Source organism: Girardinichthys multiradiatus, chromosome 8, assembly GCF_021462225.1.
Source record: "Girardinichthys multiradiatus isolate DD_20200921_A chromosome 8, DD_fGirMul_XY1, whole genome shotgun sequence".
Taxonomy (NCBI): domain Eukaryota; kingdom Metazoa; phylum Chordata; class Actinopteri; order Cyprinodontiformes; family Goodeidae; genus Girardinichthys; species Girardinichthys multiradiatus.
In genome coordinates, this window is record NC_061801.1 from 10,728,529 (window position 1) to 10,745,685 (window position 17,157).

Here is a 17,157-nt window from a genome sequence, read left to right on the forward strand (position 1 = left end):
AAAAGTCCTGAAATAACTTTTTATTGCAGAACCACTTTGGCTAAACACAAGTGTTGCATGCATTGTTAGTCAGGAGGGGTCACTGGCCTGACCACAACAGACAGGTTTTGTTTATTTATTTATTAAAGGAAAGTTAACCATGTTAACTTGTGTTGTCTCAAATTCAATTCAATTTTAATGGAAAAACAGAATAAAGACCTTAACATACGGTAGGTCTGTGCAATAAATACGTTTTTGAAACATGTACAACACTGCACTGCTTTGGATCAGGTAAAGTAATTCAAGTTCTTCTGACAGGGCAAAAATGGACTTTAAAAAGGCAAATACCTGACTCCAATTGCCATTAGAGATGTAAATGCTTGGGTATCCATATAATGTCCTTTTGGAATAGAAATATTTCAGTCATAACTTATTCCTGTCAGTGAACTGAAAATGCTGACTGAATTTTCGCTTCATTGATAACTTCATTTTGAAAGCTTATTTCAGTCAACTCCCGGTGTACAGAAAAATGGAAGTTGGGCAAAAAGGAAGAAATGTGAAGAAATATATTCACCAAAATCACGATGTGTTGAAATCACCAAACATGCCTTCTAGGAGTATTCACATTAATAATTTTATTTTACCAGCACCGAAACACCTGCAAATAACTGCAGGGGCTTCAGTCTAAGTGAAAAACATTTTTGGTCACAGGACAAAAAGAGAAAAAAAACTGTCTATTGACAAAGTCACATTTTATTGATCAGAAAAAGCATACAGACAAAAAGACTTCAGAGCCTAATTGATCATTGGTTTTCTACGTAACATTATTACCGACTGAAGGCACTTTGGCCATCAATCAATGAGATCTGTCTACGGGTTGGAATGTAAAGCTACTTTATAGTTTCCTGATGGAAAAGTCAGCTTCTCCCCGTCCTTGGCAAGTAAAAAGGGGATTACAGTGACGATGGCCTGTTTCAGTGTGGCAATTTCAAAACAGGTATATTTAGTCAAATTGATAGGAATAATTTTATATAAGCTTCGAAGTTATGGAATGACAGGAGTGGCATTAGAGGAAAAATAAATTTGTAAAAAATAGGATTAATTATAATAAAAAAATAATAAAATTAAACAAGGATGAGAAAATATACATAAACACGAGAAGACAAAAAAAATATGAAATACAGAATTTAATGAATATGGAAACTCTCCTGTGTTTATCATTCAAATTAAATGTTCCAACTTCTGAGAATTAATGGGCAAAGCTTATTTATGTTTGAATAAATAAGCTTTTGTTCCTTTTTTTTTAACATTTGGTCGATTCGCTTTTACTTGTGTTACATCTAATAATGTGTGTTCGGTTGTCAAATGCTAATTCTTTTCATCTGAAAAATTGTAGGGATAAAAAAAAAAAAAAAGCAAAACGAAAACAACAAAAAAGAAAACAATATTTAAATTTTTAATTAATTGAAAAACTAAAGTTTTTCAATTAATTAATTTACAAATTTATTTGTTTTGTGGCAATTCTATCATTCCATACGTTTCAGATAAACAGCATTTTAGTGAATGGAGTGTTGTCAGTGTTTTGTTTTGGCAATGAGATAAGTGTCATATCTGAAAAGGTGGTATCTGTGATGCCATGTAGGTGAGGGGATGGACAATACTGCCAAGACTTTCACATATTTATTCGGATGCTTCAGGACAATCCTTGCTAAAGACACCAACCTTTTAAATAGGAAATACTGAACAGGGGTTCTTCATTGCTTCCAATCCATTCTGAGTTACGTCTCCCGGATATTGACTAAAAGTGCCATGCACTTATTAACAGATCCAGAACTGCCCCAAAATATGGGAATAAAATATATGAAGTCTTCAGATACGAGTTTTTCCCCATTTTTAGGAATTTGATCTACGCCTGGGAGAGGGCTTGTTTGAGATCTCTGAGCAACATGGACGCCATGACGCTTTTCTCTGTGTTGATGGTGAGGAGGGCAGTGGAGGACTCTCTTAACTCCAGTGTAACCAGGACCAGAGCTCTGCTGCTGATGGTGCGCCCTGCAAACCTGCAAGATGACAGAAGCACTTCAAGACTGATGGCTAAAATCATGGACAACATCTGGTCAGAATCATTTCACAGCTATCTCCATGTACCTTTTAAAGATATTTTTTCAGCACTAATGGCCTTTATTTATTTATTTATTTTTTGACAGTAGGCAGACAGGAAAGGGGGTAGAGAGAGGGGGAGACATTCGGCAAATGTCGCTGGGTCCGGGACTTGAACCCGGGACAGCTGCTTCGAGGACTGTAGCCTCTGCATATGGTCGCACGCTTAGCCCCTACACCACCAGCACTCTCCACGTACCTTTTAAACCAATTTCTGGCCATTTTTTAAAAATGTATTTGTGAACAAAATCTTCTTCGTTTTGGCTACAGTACAACGTCTAACAAAAGGATTCATACCCTTTTGACTTTTTCACATTTCGTCATGTTACAGACAAACTTTAATGTATTTTGTTTGGAATTTATGTGATAGACCAACACAAAGTTTAAATGGCAAAAAAAAAACTACAAAGTTTTGGTGAGCATTTGCATTCAGCCTCATTTACTCTGACACCCCTACATAAAATCCAGTGCAACCAACTGCCTTCAGAAGTCAAGTAAATAGAGTCCACCAGTGTATAATTTAATCTCAGTACAAATATAAGAACTAGAGGGCTGTTAGAGAATGTTACTGAACAAACAGCATCATGAAGACCGAGGTACACAGCAGAAAGGTCAGTGTAAAAGATGTGGAGAAGATTAATGTAGGATTGGATTTTAAAACGTCTCAAGCTGTGGATATCTCACAGAGGCCTGTTCAGCCAATTATCCAAAACTAGAGAGGGTATTGCACAACTACAAACCTACCAGAACTTGACTGTTCACATAAACTAAAAGGCTTGGCAAATAGATCAGACAAGCAGCCAAATTGCCCGTGATAACTCTGAAGGAGCTGCAGAGAGTCATAGCTTACCTGGGACAACCTGTTGGTGGGACAACTAATAGGTATGCATGAGACAAATCTGGTCTTTACCATAGAGCTGCAAGAAGGAGGTCATTATTAAAAGAAACCTACATGCACATTGCTAAGCCAGGGGAAAAACTAACATTGCACATGACTCTGAACACACCATCCCCACAGTAAAACATGGTGGTGGCAGCATCATGCAGTGGAGATGCTTTTTTTAAGCAGGGACAGGGAAACTGGTCAGAGTAGATTGGAAAAAGGATAAGCCAAAAACACGGAGGTCCCTGGAGAAAACCTGCTAGAGGCTGCCAATAGAAACTAGGGTGGAGGTTAACCTTCCAGCAGCTACAGTGAACATTAGTTTAGCTGAAAGCACCGTCTTATGTTTGAATGGCTAACTCAAAGTCTCGACACAAATCCAACGGAAAAATCTGTTCAGAAAATTGATGCTTACAAACACAGGTAATATATTTGTCATGCATTGTAAATAACCCTCAATAAGGAAGGAAACTGCAAACAGTAAAAAGTCTCACTGGAGGGGCAAACCAAATCAGGTTCGAGTAAAACCACAGGTTGTGCAGGAAGAGATCAGTTTGTAACAAAATGTTTAAGTCAATTCATCACTTCTAATAAATGCCCCTTTTATTAGATTTTTTTCAAAACAGGTTCTGCACAGTTCCTTTCAGGAACTGACTCTGAGCCATCAGTGCTGGGACACACCCTTTATGCCCATCAAACAGTACTCAGCCTCTTTTTATGAACTGTGGGAGTCTATGACTGTCTGGGAGCTGTGGGACCATCATGGGGGTTGCCCCCCACCCTATCCCACCAGTTCCCTCTGGGCCATGCGGAGAATTCAGTCCTCCGTTTCCTTGGATACCTTCCCTGCAGACTGGGGGCAAATCTAGGTGCACATGGTCCCCATTGAGACAGCTAACAAGAGGGAGACAGAGGCTATGACCCACCGTGACCCTCTTTGAGCATGACAGTGTCAAACTGGGACCCCCCTCTCCAGCTCTGCTCTGGTCCCTCACGTGACGCATTCCCAGCCATCTGCCTCCATTTAACACTACATCCCCGCAACAAAGACCCCCTGCGGCAGCCCGCTTAGGCCTGACAAACAGCCCACAAAGGGACCTACTTAGGCCTGACTAAAGCCTGTAAAGAGCCCCCACAGGACGGCCTGTGGACAGGCGCCATCACTGAGGGCCCACGGTGCCATGCTGCGCAGCGACAGGGTCTAACGCATCCCTCAATTAGCCCGCACACATTAAAGACGGGGAGCGGAGGGGGGGCTTCGGAGAGACGACACGCACGCACAATGAAACCGTGCTGGCTCACACAAACCAGAGCGTCTGGGTGTGTCCCTAGGGAGCTGCTAAATTACCATCAACAGACAAGAGGGAGTTTATCAGGAAGCTCTCAGTGAGGAAAGAGAGAGTCCTCCTTGGACTTAATTAAAATATTAGCCACTTCAGCAGGAACCGACTCATTCAAGAAGAAGATGGATTTCACCCAAAAATCTCAACCACTTTGTTCTGCTTTAATTTCTTTAAATAATTCACTGATTGTAAATCAGTTCTAATTACTCAACAGGCATCCATGCTGTGATCTTGGCCTTTTCTAACCCCTAACATAATAAACATAAAGGATATATTTCTTTCTTTTTTATGTGACAAATAAACGTACATAGTTGCTTTGTTCCCTAAGCCCCTCTGTTCCCCCACCCCTCTGTCAGTAGCCTGGGGTGTCCATGTGGTCCCTATGGCTTTGCTAATGGATTTAGGATATAAATCTATCATTTATTCAGCCAGTTAACACCACCTTGAGGCTGCTTTCATTTCGTCTCGGGAGATGCTGATGTGTGCTCCTGTTCACGTGTGCTAACAAGAGCTGCCGAAAGCACAAGATCGTGTTTGATTTCTGAGCCCATTTTCATTGAATGCTTTGGAGTTGTGTGCACGTTCGGGTGCACACACAGGAATAAAAAAAAAAAAACGCATCACAACTGGATGTAGCACAACATCAGTGCATCTTCATGGACCAGGAGGGAGCGATTAAGGTCGAGCGTGCCCTTAAACGGGTCATTGGTATTCTGCTCCCTCCGTATAGCGGGCTAAACGCTGGATTAATTGTGGCGTGTGGAAAAGAAAAGCAAAGCATAACCCCTGGACTTAAAGCAGGTGGATTGACATCGATTGCCGGGGCTGCGGCTAAGCATCACTCTCCAATTATCTGTGATTCTCTCCGCAATGAGGAGACCCTGGGAGTGCCATCTGCCTCTCCTCCACCCTGCCACTGCAAACACAAACTGGGCTTCACCTTTACACAGGGTTCCTACAGATTCTTTACATCGAAACTTCATATTTCGAGGTTTTTCTAATTAGACATAGTTTTTAGAACCATATTGGATCCACCAGATATCAAAATCAGCCACTTTTCTTTTGATTGTCTCTGATTGGTGATTGGGAGGTCAAACACTGTAGAAACAGATTTTCTCTACTGTTCAATAAATGCATCAAAACTAAGAACTGCCATCATTTCTTGGAGTACAAACGCATCACCTTACAATATAACTCTGATGCAGCACTTGTACAATGTTGTGGGCAAACGATTTGATGAATAAAAGCTTATAATTATGTAATTCCTTAATTTTCTGTTGTAATCTAAACTAATACCAAGGAATCTGCAGCACCTTTTCTCTTTTCTGTGTTAAAGCCTGAGTCGATTCAAATGACAAACCAGTAAATCAGTAAAATCAACCAGTAAAAGCCTGAGTGGTGCCCCTCTCTTTACATCGTTCTAGATACTGAAAATACTTGTAGAGTGGTCAGGTTTTATTACCTTCATGGTCCACTGATCATGAAATGATGCTGAAGTTGGCTTCTGATTTAACAGTCTAGTTGAAGGCTGTTTTATGGCTTCTTTTTTTAATATCTGAACTAACTTAGCTCAGTTGCATTTTAAAATCCATGATGCCTAAATGTTTAATATCATGGTGAATTCTTTAACAGTGTTTTATCTTTTGCACCTTTTGCACCTTTAGCTGTTTCTATAAAGAACAGGCTGGTATGAGGCTACTAATTATAATAACTTTGAGGAAAAATACCATGGATTCATAATTTACACTATTTTTGTTAAGTAGTCATTTATGAATTGATTTACTTTTATTTAAACAGAAAAGCAATTATTCATAATACTGCTACAATAATAAAACACAAATCATTACAGTTATGTTGGTGAATCCTTTAGTGACCATATTACCAAACAGCCAATTTTGTCTTTCTTGCAAGTGAGAAAAAAATGTAAGTCATATTTTAGCTTGCTGACCGGCAGTGCACAGCAACCGATGATAAATGAGTTAGTTGTGAATAATGTTGCAAGAATATTTTGATTTAATTTGCCTCAATGTGAACTGAATCAGTTTTAAGAGCAGAAATGTGAAGATTATTAAAGAAATACAAATCAACTAAAGGTTATTTAAGATCTAATATGGAAACTCTGAACATACTGAAGACTTTTTAAGGCCAAAAATTGAGATTATGTATTTTAAGAATTTTTACAGACCATTTTAAGAGCCATTGATCCAGTTTAAAATCCGTATTTAAATAGTCTAAAAAGTTAAAGAAATGTGAAATAACATTTTCAATTTGTGCATTTTTCTGTGTTCCCATCCAGAAACTCAAAAATCCAACCCACAGAAGATTCAGCTCAGCAACAAAGAACTGAACTAAACACCCAAACATGTCAGACGCCCTGCAACTGAGCGAGTCAGTGGAGATGATGACTAAACCGCAGCTTTTTGTCCCAATCAGACGCATACAGAAGCTGAAGTCAGTTGCACAGCGCCACAGCTGTGTGGCTGCTCACCGCTGGTTCTTGGCCAGCGCTGGAGCAGACCAGACCTGGCCAGATCAAAGCTGAACACAAGCAAGCCGAGCCCAACCAGGCAGGTGGCCAAAGCTATTAGCTCCAATTCGAACCAGGAACCCTCCACACTTCTTGGCCATACGGCGGGGACGGCCGGGCGAAGGCGAAGGGGACGACGAACAGACAACAGAGGCAAAATTAAAAGAAACAGAGCGAGACGAAAAAAAGGTGAGAAAAACATGAAGCTCAGGGTCCGAAGACTTTCACCTAACAGAGAGAGCCAGCTGTTTAATAAGGCAGGGTATAAAGGACTGCAAATTTAAGACTGAACAGAAACAAAAACACAACAAAGAGGGAAAAAAATCTGTTTAGAGAAACATAATCTAATTGCAATCCAGAGTAAAGACAAAGCACAGTTTATAAATCAAAGGGTTCAGTTTTGGATTTTTCTTTTATTTTGGGGAAAATTAGGCTCTAACCAGTGAGATTGGCAATGCATGCAAAATTCGATCAAATTTGCTTTCAAACGGACTGAAAAATAGAGCACATTTATTCTATTCCGGCTGTTTAGACATAAACAAGAACAGTGTTTTCTACATTTGCTTTCCTGCTTGATTTATTGCCATCCCCCTTTCCAGCAATCAATTTCTCTGTTTCAGTGGCAATCCCCCCCTCTCCACACCCCACCCCACCCGCACGGCTTTCACGCCTGTATGGGAAAAGCAGTGCTGCACCCTGCTGATGAATTGGGGCAGTGCAGGGACGCGACGGAGAAGGAGGCAGCGGCGGCGGGTTGTTGCTTTCTTAAACAAAACCAGAGCTCAATTCCAAGACTCATCGACACCATAGAGTGTCAGGGGCTGCATACACTCATGCTATCTTTTATTTTCATTGTGAATCCAAACTGTTAACCCTCTTTGTGCAGATTTTAGGGGGATCTCCTCTGGATTTGAGGGGGGCTTTCGTTGGAAATGAGGCATCCTTGATGGAGGTCACTTTACACGTCACATTTAATGCTGAGTGACCTCTACATTAAGCTCTCAGTGGGTGTATCCGATCTGAATGATTAATCTAATGCCTGTGGGTGAGTGCCATTTAAAGCAGGAACTGCAGCAATCTATGGGTAATTGTGCCACTTATGTGCAAACTGGACTAATGTTTTGTGTATCAAGCAATGCAAGACCCGATCAGAGTCGAAAGATCACGAACGTCCGTTGCTCTTTTTAGTTTCTCCCAGCAGTTTGGGGAGTCGGACCTATTCTCCGTTTTCAGAACAGTAAAATATTCTAAATCATCACAAAAGCTAATCAGTAACACAAATAAAAGGGTGCTATTAAAGCTCTTGTTCACGAAACATAAAGACACAGAAGCAGTCTGAGAAATGCAAAAATAAAAACATCATGGTTCTCCACTGTCATGTATACTTTAGTTTTGTTTGAGGGGCTCATCCCCAAAGCTCATCATGACCATTACAACCAATAAATAGTAGTTTCTAATTCAGAGCATTACTGGAAAGAATTACTGATATTTCCTTTTCAAAAAGCTTGCCAACCAGCTTATAGCTTCAAAACTGTGCTGTCTTAATAAAAGTCATGGTTTCATTTCTACATCATGACCGTCTGTTTTTCACAACCTGAAATATTTCAAAAACACCCTTATTTATCTCTTTACTGCAAGCATGAACAAGTGTAGTGGCATTCTTCAGTCAGCCAGCTGAAAAGCAGTCCACAGCAAGAGGCAAAAGAGGGGCATTACTACACCACCCTTTGCTCCATACAGTTAGAGAAAACTTTGGTCTCTCCAACATTTTATACTAGAATCTCATTAAAAGGATTTTAAACCATAAGAAAAGTTTACTGGAAAAATGTTGCCTTTGTAGAGCAGCCATTCTTTTAAAACCTTGGTGACTCTTGGTTCCAGTGGCTAACCCATGCCTTGATAGATGCATACCTGAGCAGAACTGGATGATATTTTGATATTAGAACTAGAGATAAACCAATCAATCAGCCAGCGATCGGCTAATTTTCTCCAGATCAGATCTGATCGGTGGTCAATTACTTAAAAAAAAAATCCAATTTTTCTTCTTTGCTATAACTGCAGAAGAACTGAGAGTAGCCACAATTTCTGTCCTCTAAACCATCCACCAACATCATGTACTTTAATGCAATATTTTTTTTTTTCTTCAGTAAAGATTAGGACAAATTTCCTGATGTGTAAATTTGGATAATCTTGTAATTCCTTCATTTTCTGAGTGATTCAAAACTCCTACCTGGACCAAATAGCCTGCATTGTATTTTTCCCTCTTATGTGTTAGTATCCTTTTAATTGGAATTGATCAAAATTGGAATTTTCAAAGAAAACATAGAATCGAAATAGGCCAGAAAAAAGTTTGGTCTATACATTTCTAATTAGAAGTAGATACAGGTCCTTCTCAAAATATTAGCATATTGTGATAAAGTTCATTATTTTCCATAATGTCATGATGAAAATTTAACATTCATATATTTTAGATTCATTGCACACTAACTGAAATATTTCAGGTCTTTTATTGTCTTAATACGGATGATTTTGGCATACAGCTCATGAAAACCCAAAATTCCTATCTCACAAAATTAGCATATCATTAAAAGGGTCTCTAAACGAGCTATGAACCTCATCATCTGAATCAACGAGTTAACTCTAAACACCTGCAAAAGATTCCTGAGGCCTTTAAAACTCCCAGCCTGGTTCATCACTCAAAACCCCAATCATGGGTAAGACTGCCGACCTGACTGCTGTCCAGAAGGCCACTATTGACACCCTCAAGCAAGAGGGTAAGACACAGAAAGAAATTTCTGAACGAATAGGCTGTTCCCAGAGTGCTGTATCAAGGCACCTCAGTAGGAAGTCTGTGGGAAGGAAAAAGTGTGGCAGAAAACGCTGCACAACGAGAAGAGGTGACCGGACCCTGAGGAAGATTGTGGAGAAGGGCCGATTCCAGACCTTGGGGGACCTGCGGAAGCAGTGGACTGAGTCTGGAGTAGAAACATCCAGAGCCACCGTGCACAGGCATGTGCAGGAAATGGGCTACAGAGAAGCAGCACTGGACTGTTGCTCAGTGGTCCAAAGTACTTTTTTCGGATGAAAGCAAATTCTGCATGTCATTCGGAAATCAAGGTGCCAGAGTCTGGAGGAAGACTGGGGAGAAGGAAATGCCAAAATGCCAGAAGTCCAGTGTCAAGTACCCACAGTCAGTGATGGTCTGGGGTGCCGTGTCAGCTGCTGGTGTTGATCCACTGTGTTTTATCAAGGGCAGGGTCAATGCAGCTAGCTATCAGGAGATTTTGGAGCACTTCATGCTTCCATCTGCTGAAAAGCTTTATGGAGATGAAGATTTCATTTTTCAGCACGACCTGGCACCAGCTCACAGTGCCAAAACCACTGGTAAATGGTTTACTGACCATGGTATCACTGTGCTCAATTGGCCTGCCAACTCTCCTGACCTGAACCCCATAGAGAATCTGTGGGATATTGTGAAGAGAACGTTGAGAGACTCAAGACCCAACACTCTGGATGAGCTAAAGGCCGCTATCGAAGCATCCTGGGCCTCCATAAGACCTCAGGAGTGCCACAGGCTGATTGCCTCCATGCCACGCCGCATTGAAGCAGTCATTTCTGCAAAAGGATTCCCGACCAAGTATTGAGTGCATAACTGTACATGATTATTTGAAGGTTGACGTTTTTTGTATTAAAAACACTTTTCTTTTATTGGTCGGATGAAATATGCTAATTTTGTGAGATAGGAATTTTTGGTTTTCATGAGCTGTATGCCAAAATCATCCGTATTAAGACAATAAAAGACCTGAAATATTTCAGTTAGTGTGCAATGAATCTAAAATATATGAATGTTAAATTTTCATCATGATATTATGGAAAATAATTAACTTTATCACAATATGCTAATATTTTGAGAAGGACCTGTACACCCTATAAACCCAGTGCTGTAGGAGGTCTAACAAAGCATATTCCTTTTTGACAGCCAATTGTCTGTGTGCAAAATAAAATAAGAAGGTGAGATTTAGAGGACTACAGGACTGACATATGAAAGAAGAACAGATCCAATCATCCTCCTCTGCAGACACTTCCCAAACACAAGCCTCTGAACCCGGGTGGTTAACTTTATTGGGGATTCTGTCAGCGAGGAACTCCATCATCTCTAACAAATGGAGCTCCAAAGACAGTGTGGAAAAGCTGCTGATCATAAGGACAGCATGGAAGGGTGTCTTCATTACAGTGGGACTTTGTCTTCCTCTTCAGCCGTCACGGAGGCAGAAAAGAGATTGATAGCACAGAGTTGCCTGATCTATTGGTTATTCTGAATGAAGTATGGGCATATTGGTTGCAGGCCTCTCCCACTGGCTATCATTGATTTCCACTCAGTCTTTCAGCTCCCTGTGCCCTTGTGCAAATGTCTCCTCCTTATTTTTTCCACTCCCAACTTCCTTGCTGTCCCTTATTCATCCAGCGTCTCAGATGTTTTGCCGCTATTCTAAATCTATAAAGAAATCATCCCAACTGCAACATCATTTCAAGACGAAGGGACAGGGACACAGCCAGACAGAGTGAGAGAGAAAGGGACAAGGAGGAAGAGGAGGAGGAGGGGAGGGATGGAGTGAAAGACAAAGAGGAAGTGAAAGACAGACAGAAGTGCAAAGGGTGAGACAGATGGGGGTGCAGGGAAGAATTGAAAGCGGGACAGAGCAGGAAACAGAGGGAGAGCGGGAGGTGTAATTATCTATCAGGTGTTCGGGTGTGCGTGACAGAGGAGGAAGCTCATTAGCACACTCTGTGTACACCAGTTACACAGCCAGGCTTCTCAGGGCATTCCCCTGGCATGTGTGTGTGTGTGAGGACACTCAGGCACCTTCACCCTGACAGAAACACAGTTTGGGGCAGAGGCACCCTGAAATATCAGACAGACAACAGAATTGTGTCAAAGTTGGGATTTTCTTCAAAACTTTTAGACAAAAGATGTCAAGTTTTTTTTATTACGGTTGTATGTGATGGATCAACATAAAATACTGCATATCTATGAAGGAAAATGTCCTTCAAAAATCTGAAAAATGTGGGATCTATTTTTATTTGGGCCTCTTTACTCTGGTACCCCTAAATTAAATGTAATGCAACCAATTGTCTTTAGAAGTCACCTAAATAGAAAACAGAGCCAGGTTATAAAACAGCATCTACAGCTCTGAACATCTCCCAACTGCAAACCTGCCCTGACATGGGCGTCCACCACGGGTAAACAGACCCAAGGGAACTCTGTAGGAGATGCAGAGATCCAAGGCTCAGGTGGGAATTTATCAAGTATACCACAAATCTGGCCTTCATGGAAGAGGGACAAGAAGACCACTCCACACTGCTCTCCATCCAAGTTTTTTTTATTTTTTTGCAGAGTAGGGGTAAAAACTACTGTTGTGGTAACAACATTTTTGAGGGGGGGGCATTTTGTTTTATGCAGTTGAAAATCTCGACACTTTCCAGTACTTGTTTGAGTAAGACCTACAAAGTACAGTTAGAAACACAAGGAGATTTGAAGGTTGGCTGGCGGTTGGGGGTCTCCTAATATTTGTGTCCTTATGTTTTTATCGCTGAATATTCTTCTTTCTATTAAGATCAGGTGCACTTACAGAAGTCCTGAAAATATCCTTTCAATAGATTTTATTCAGACAACCCAAATCCCGACACAACCACCTTTCCCTTAGATCTTTACTCAACCAGATTTAACTCAATCATCTCACTGAATGGAAACGCTGTCCTCCGGTTCTTTCCTGATGTTCAGAAGGAAACCTACAGTTTCACACCTTTTTGATAATTTCCCACATATATATCCAAGATGAAGGCAGTTTACCGGTACATGTCAAACGGCAGCCTTCACCACATTTAAACACATTTTAGAAACATTTCTATTAAGGCTGCATTAGTACTGTCAGTAGTTTTCAGATGTGTCTTCAGGCATTCAAAAATAAATCTTTAGGGCCAACATTTTTTTCTATAAATAATTCAGTTCCAAAAAAATTCAAAACCTTTAGAATAGATTTATTTGCACATTTTTGCAAACCACATTTCAATTTCCTGACATTAGCACATTAAATCCTTTTTTCGATTTGTCCAGGTTGTCTGTTTCTATGTTGGATACAGGTTTCCTGCTCTAGGAATTCAGGAAAATTAATTTTACAACAACATGATTTACAGAATACTGAGGAGAATTTAGAAAGTCTTTCCACATTTACACCTGTTATGCCAAATTTAGGAAATAACGTGACAATTAAAATGAGGGATTACAGAGTAGTACCTGAGAAATAAAAGCTGTGTAATTATAACCTGTTGCACAACAGTTATTAAGGTGAAATAAATGAACATATAATGCTGTGTATATAATGATGCTTAAACAGCAGTAGAAACAAGTGAATATAAATAAAACATTGGTGTGTTTTACCTTTGAAGGTTGTTTTGGTCTGATGAAACCACTCCTACGTTAGCCACAGACAGGACCTGCTTGCTGATGTTCTGCTTGGAGGTGTTAGCAGTTGCCATGGTGATGGTTGCTGAAGTCTCATTCATACCCATGAGCTTTTCTGAAAAACATGCAAGAATATTTGTAAAAATCAAGAACCAAACCATAGAAAACTGTGAAGCAACTTCATTTTCATCTGTTTTATCTGTGAAAGATGACAAAGATCTATCAACAAGAGTAGAGATGCACCGAGAAACTAGGCTGGTGACCCGAATCAGCAAATATTCAGTTTCATCGGCCCTGACCACCTGGTCAAAAAAAACCCCCAAAAAAACTACTATCTTTTTCAAATCATTGAATGCTGCATACAAGAGATTAACAGATCGTATTAACAACACCACTCTTCAGTATGGATGTTATTACTGAAGTACGAAGACTTTAAATGAGCCTTTTTTCAGAATCAAAGAGATGTTCAAACAAATTCGGGGGAAGCACAACAGCTAAAAGAAGCCAATTAGGATATAACTGTATTTTCTACGACATGCTGAGACATGTCTGTGGTTCATTTAAGCTGTGAGAGAGCGAGATTTTCTGCAGATAACAGGAAGGCCTAACAGTACTGTAGAGCTGCTCTGTTTTATTCTTTTGAGCTCTTAACCTCTGTTAGGGATCATGCTGGATTTGGAAATGTTGGCAATATTTTGGAAATCACAGAAAAGAATACAGGTCCTTCTCAAAATATTAGCATATTGTGATAAAGTTCATTATTTTCCATAATGTCATGATGAAAATTTAACATTCATATATTTTAGATTCATTTCACACTAACTGAAATATTTCAGGTCTTTTATTGTCTTAATACGGATGATTTTGGCATACAGCTCATGAAAACCCAAAATTCCTATCTCACAAAATTAGCATATCATTAAAAGGGTCTCTAAACGAGCTATGAACCTAATCATCTGAATCAACGAGTTAACTCTAAACACCTGCAAAAGATTCCTGAGGCCTTTAAAACGCCCAGCCTGGTTCATCACTCAAAACCCCAATCATGGGTAAGACTGCCGACCTGACTGCTGTCCAGAAGGCCACTATTGACACCCTCAAGCAAGAGGGTAAGACACAGAAAGAAATTTCTGAACGAATAGGCTGTTCCCAGAGTGCTGTATCAAGGCACCTCAGTAGGAAGTCTGTGGGAAGGAAAAAGTGTGGCAGAAAACGCTGCACAACGAGAAGAGGTGACTGGACCCTGAGGAAGATTGTGGAGAAGGGCCGATTCCAGACCTTGGGGGACCTGCGGAAGCAGTGGACTGAGTCTGGAGTAGAAACATCCAGAGCCACCGTGCACAGGCGTGTGCAGGAAATGGGCTACAGGTGCCGCATTCCCCAGGTCAAGCCACTTTTGAACCAGAAACAGCGGCAGAAGCGCCTGACCTGGGCTACAGAGAAGCAGCACTGGACTGTTGCTCAGTGGTCCAAAGTACTTTTTTCGGATGAAAGCAAATTCTGCATGTCATTCGGAAATCAAGGTGCCAGAGTCTGGAGGAAGACTGGGGAGAAGGAAATGCCAAAATGCCAGAAGTCCAGTGTCAAGTACCTACAGTCAGTGATGGTCTGGGGTGCCGTGTCAGCTGCTGGTGTTGGTCCACTGTGTTTTATCAAGGGCAGGGTCAATGCAGCTAGCTATCAGGAGATTTTGGAGCACTTCATGCTTCCATCTGCTGAAAAGCTTTATGGAGATGAAGATTTCATTTTTCAGCACAACCTGGCACCTGCTCACAGTACCAAAACCACTGGTAAATGGTTTACTGACCATGGTATCACTGTGCTCAATTGGCCTGCCAACTCTCCTGACCTGAACCCCATAGAGAATCTGTGGGATATTGTGAAGAGAACGTTGAGAGACTCAAGACCCAACACTCTGGATGAGCTAAAGGCCGCTATCGAAGCATCCTGGGCCTCCATAAGACCTCAGCAGTGCCACAGGCTGATTGCCTCCATGCCACGCCGCATTGAAGCAGTCATTTCTGCAAAAGGATTCCCGACCAAGTATTGAGTGCATAACTGTACATGATTATTTGAAGGTTGACGTTTTTTGTATTAAAAACACTTTTCTTTTATTGGTCGGATGAAATATGCTAATTTTGTGAGATAGAAATTTTGAGTTTTCATGAGCTGTATGCCAAAATCATCCGTATTAAGACAATAAAAGACCTGAAATATTTCAGTTAGTGTGCAATGAATCTAAAATATATGAATGCTAAATTTTCATCATTACATTATGGAAAATAATGAACTTTATCACAATATGCTAATATTTTGAGAAGGACCTGTAGAGTATAGAGAAAAGTACATTCTCTAGAATATTCAGTTGAAGACTGTGGTTTTAGTAAAGCTAGCCATGCTAACGACAGCAATTGGTGACATAAGCTCCTAAAGACAGTTTAAAATGTGAAGAAAATCTTTTTTTGTAATGGTTTTTAAAATAACAGTCAAACCCTGTTTTACATAGGGCTGATAGTGGAAAAAAATACTGAGCCTGACATTTTTTCCATGACTAGACGATGGACATGAGGTGGGGGTGGGTGTGGCTATGTATTCAACACACTTTAAACACATAACATATCATATTATATGAAAATAACCCTTTGAACCTTTAAATCCTTTAAACCATGGGCGGTTTATGGTCTTGTGGGCTCCTGGGGCCAGATGTAGAAGAAGCCTTTCATGTATAACCCTGGTCATTCATACATTTTCATGAAAGAGGGACGAGAATATGCTTCCCCAGGAGAACATTCTTAAAAATAGACCCTTAAATGACAGATTCTGATGAATTTTGAAGATGTAAATGGACAACATTCAGACTCAATGTGAGCCTATACATTAGATTCTCTGGGCAGAGCCCGAGGCTTCAGGGCCCTCTGAGCTCCTAGTGCCATGGTTCAGCAGTCCATCCGTGCTTTTAACTAGTCACTTCACTGCCTACCTATAGTGTTTTCACAACAACAGCTACTAAAGCTGTAAAATCAGCAGACGTAATTCACTTCTTTGACAAGAGTGGCTAAAATGACAGTAACAGAAACATGAAATCAATCATGAATATGTACCATGAACATTAATGACACTTATAATGGTCATTTGGTTTTTGTATTGTGGGGATCCCAAACAGTGTGAGCTCTTAACTTTTTTTGGAATCCTGGTCATACAATCGGACCACTACATTAAAGTCTATTCACACCATCTGTGGCTTCCTCGACGATGAGTGAAAACATGCCACTCTTTAGCTTTTCAGACAGAGTTATCTTTAAAACTCTGGTGAGGTACCATGTGTGATTTATTTTATATGTTCTGGCTGAGCTGTGGTCCAGGGGCCTCATGTGTGAAAGACTACGCAGCTTTCATACTAAAGGTTTGCGGTAGGGAGAAATTCTCAAACATGCGGCGCACAAAAAAATTCAGATGTGCGAAACGGCGTGGAGACATGTCACCACACACGTAGCCTTCATACATCCCAATTTGCGGTGGATTGGACGTAGCTGCGTGTTGCACTTGGACCGCCCGGTCCCTGCCCCTAAATACAAATGCAAAGTAGTATAAATAGCCAGAAGTCACCCTTCACATGTCAAAATAACCATGGCAATGCTGCTGTGACAGTCAAAGAACCAGTTCCTGTCGGAGGAAAAACAAGAGACTGTGTCTACACACCATGAGGGATGTTTGTAGTGAATTACAGCAAACCAACAACTTCTTGAATGATCAGCGACTCAAACCTGACTTGAAAGAAAAAGGTTGTCGGCTTGAAACCGTT

General features: G+C 40.6%; 1 protein-coding gene across 3 annotated transcripts in view; it reads right to left on the reverse strand.

Moving 5' to 3' along the window:
• Positions 1–714: 714 nt before the first annotated feature.
• Positions 715–17,157, reverse strand: part of ap3b1a (adaptor related protein complex 3 subunit beta 1a) — an 80,321-nt gene continuing 63,878 nt past the window's right edge. For 2 of the 3 annotated variants that reach the window (XM_047373001.1, XM_047373003.1), the window contains 2 exons: positions 13,332–13,470; positions 715–2,039 (listed from right to left, as the gene is read on the reverse strand). In XM_047373001.1, the coding sequence (XP_047228957.1) occupies positions 1,886–2,039; positions 13,332–13,470 (293 nt within the window). In that variant the 3' untranslated portion in view covers positions 715–1,885. The remainder of the gene's footprint in view (positions 2,040–13,331; positions 13,471–17,157) is intronic. The other variant, XR_007039351.1, reaches the window with a different exon arrangement.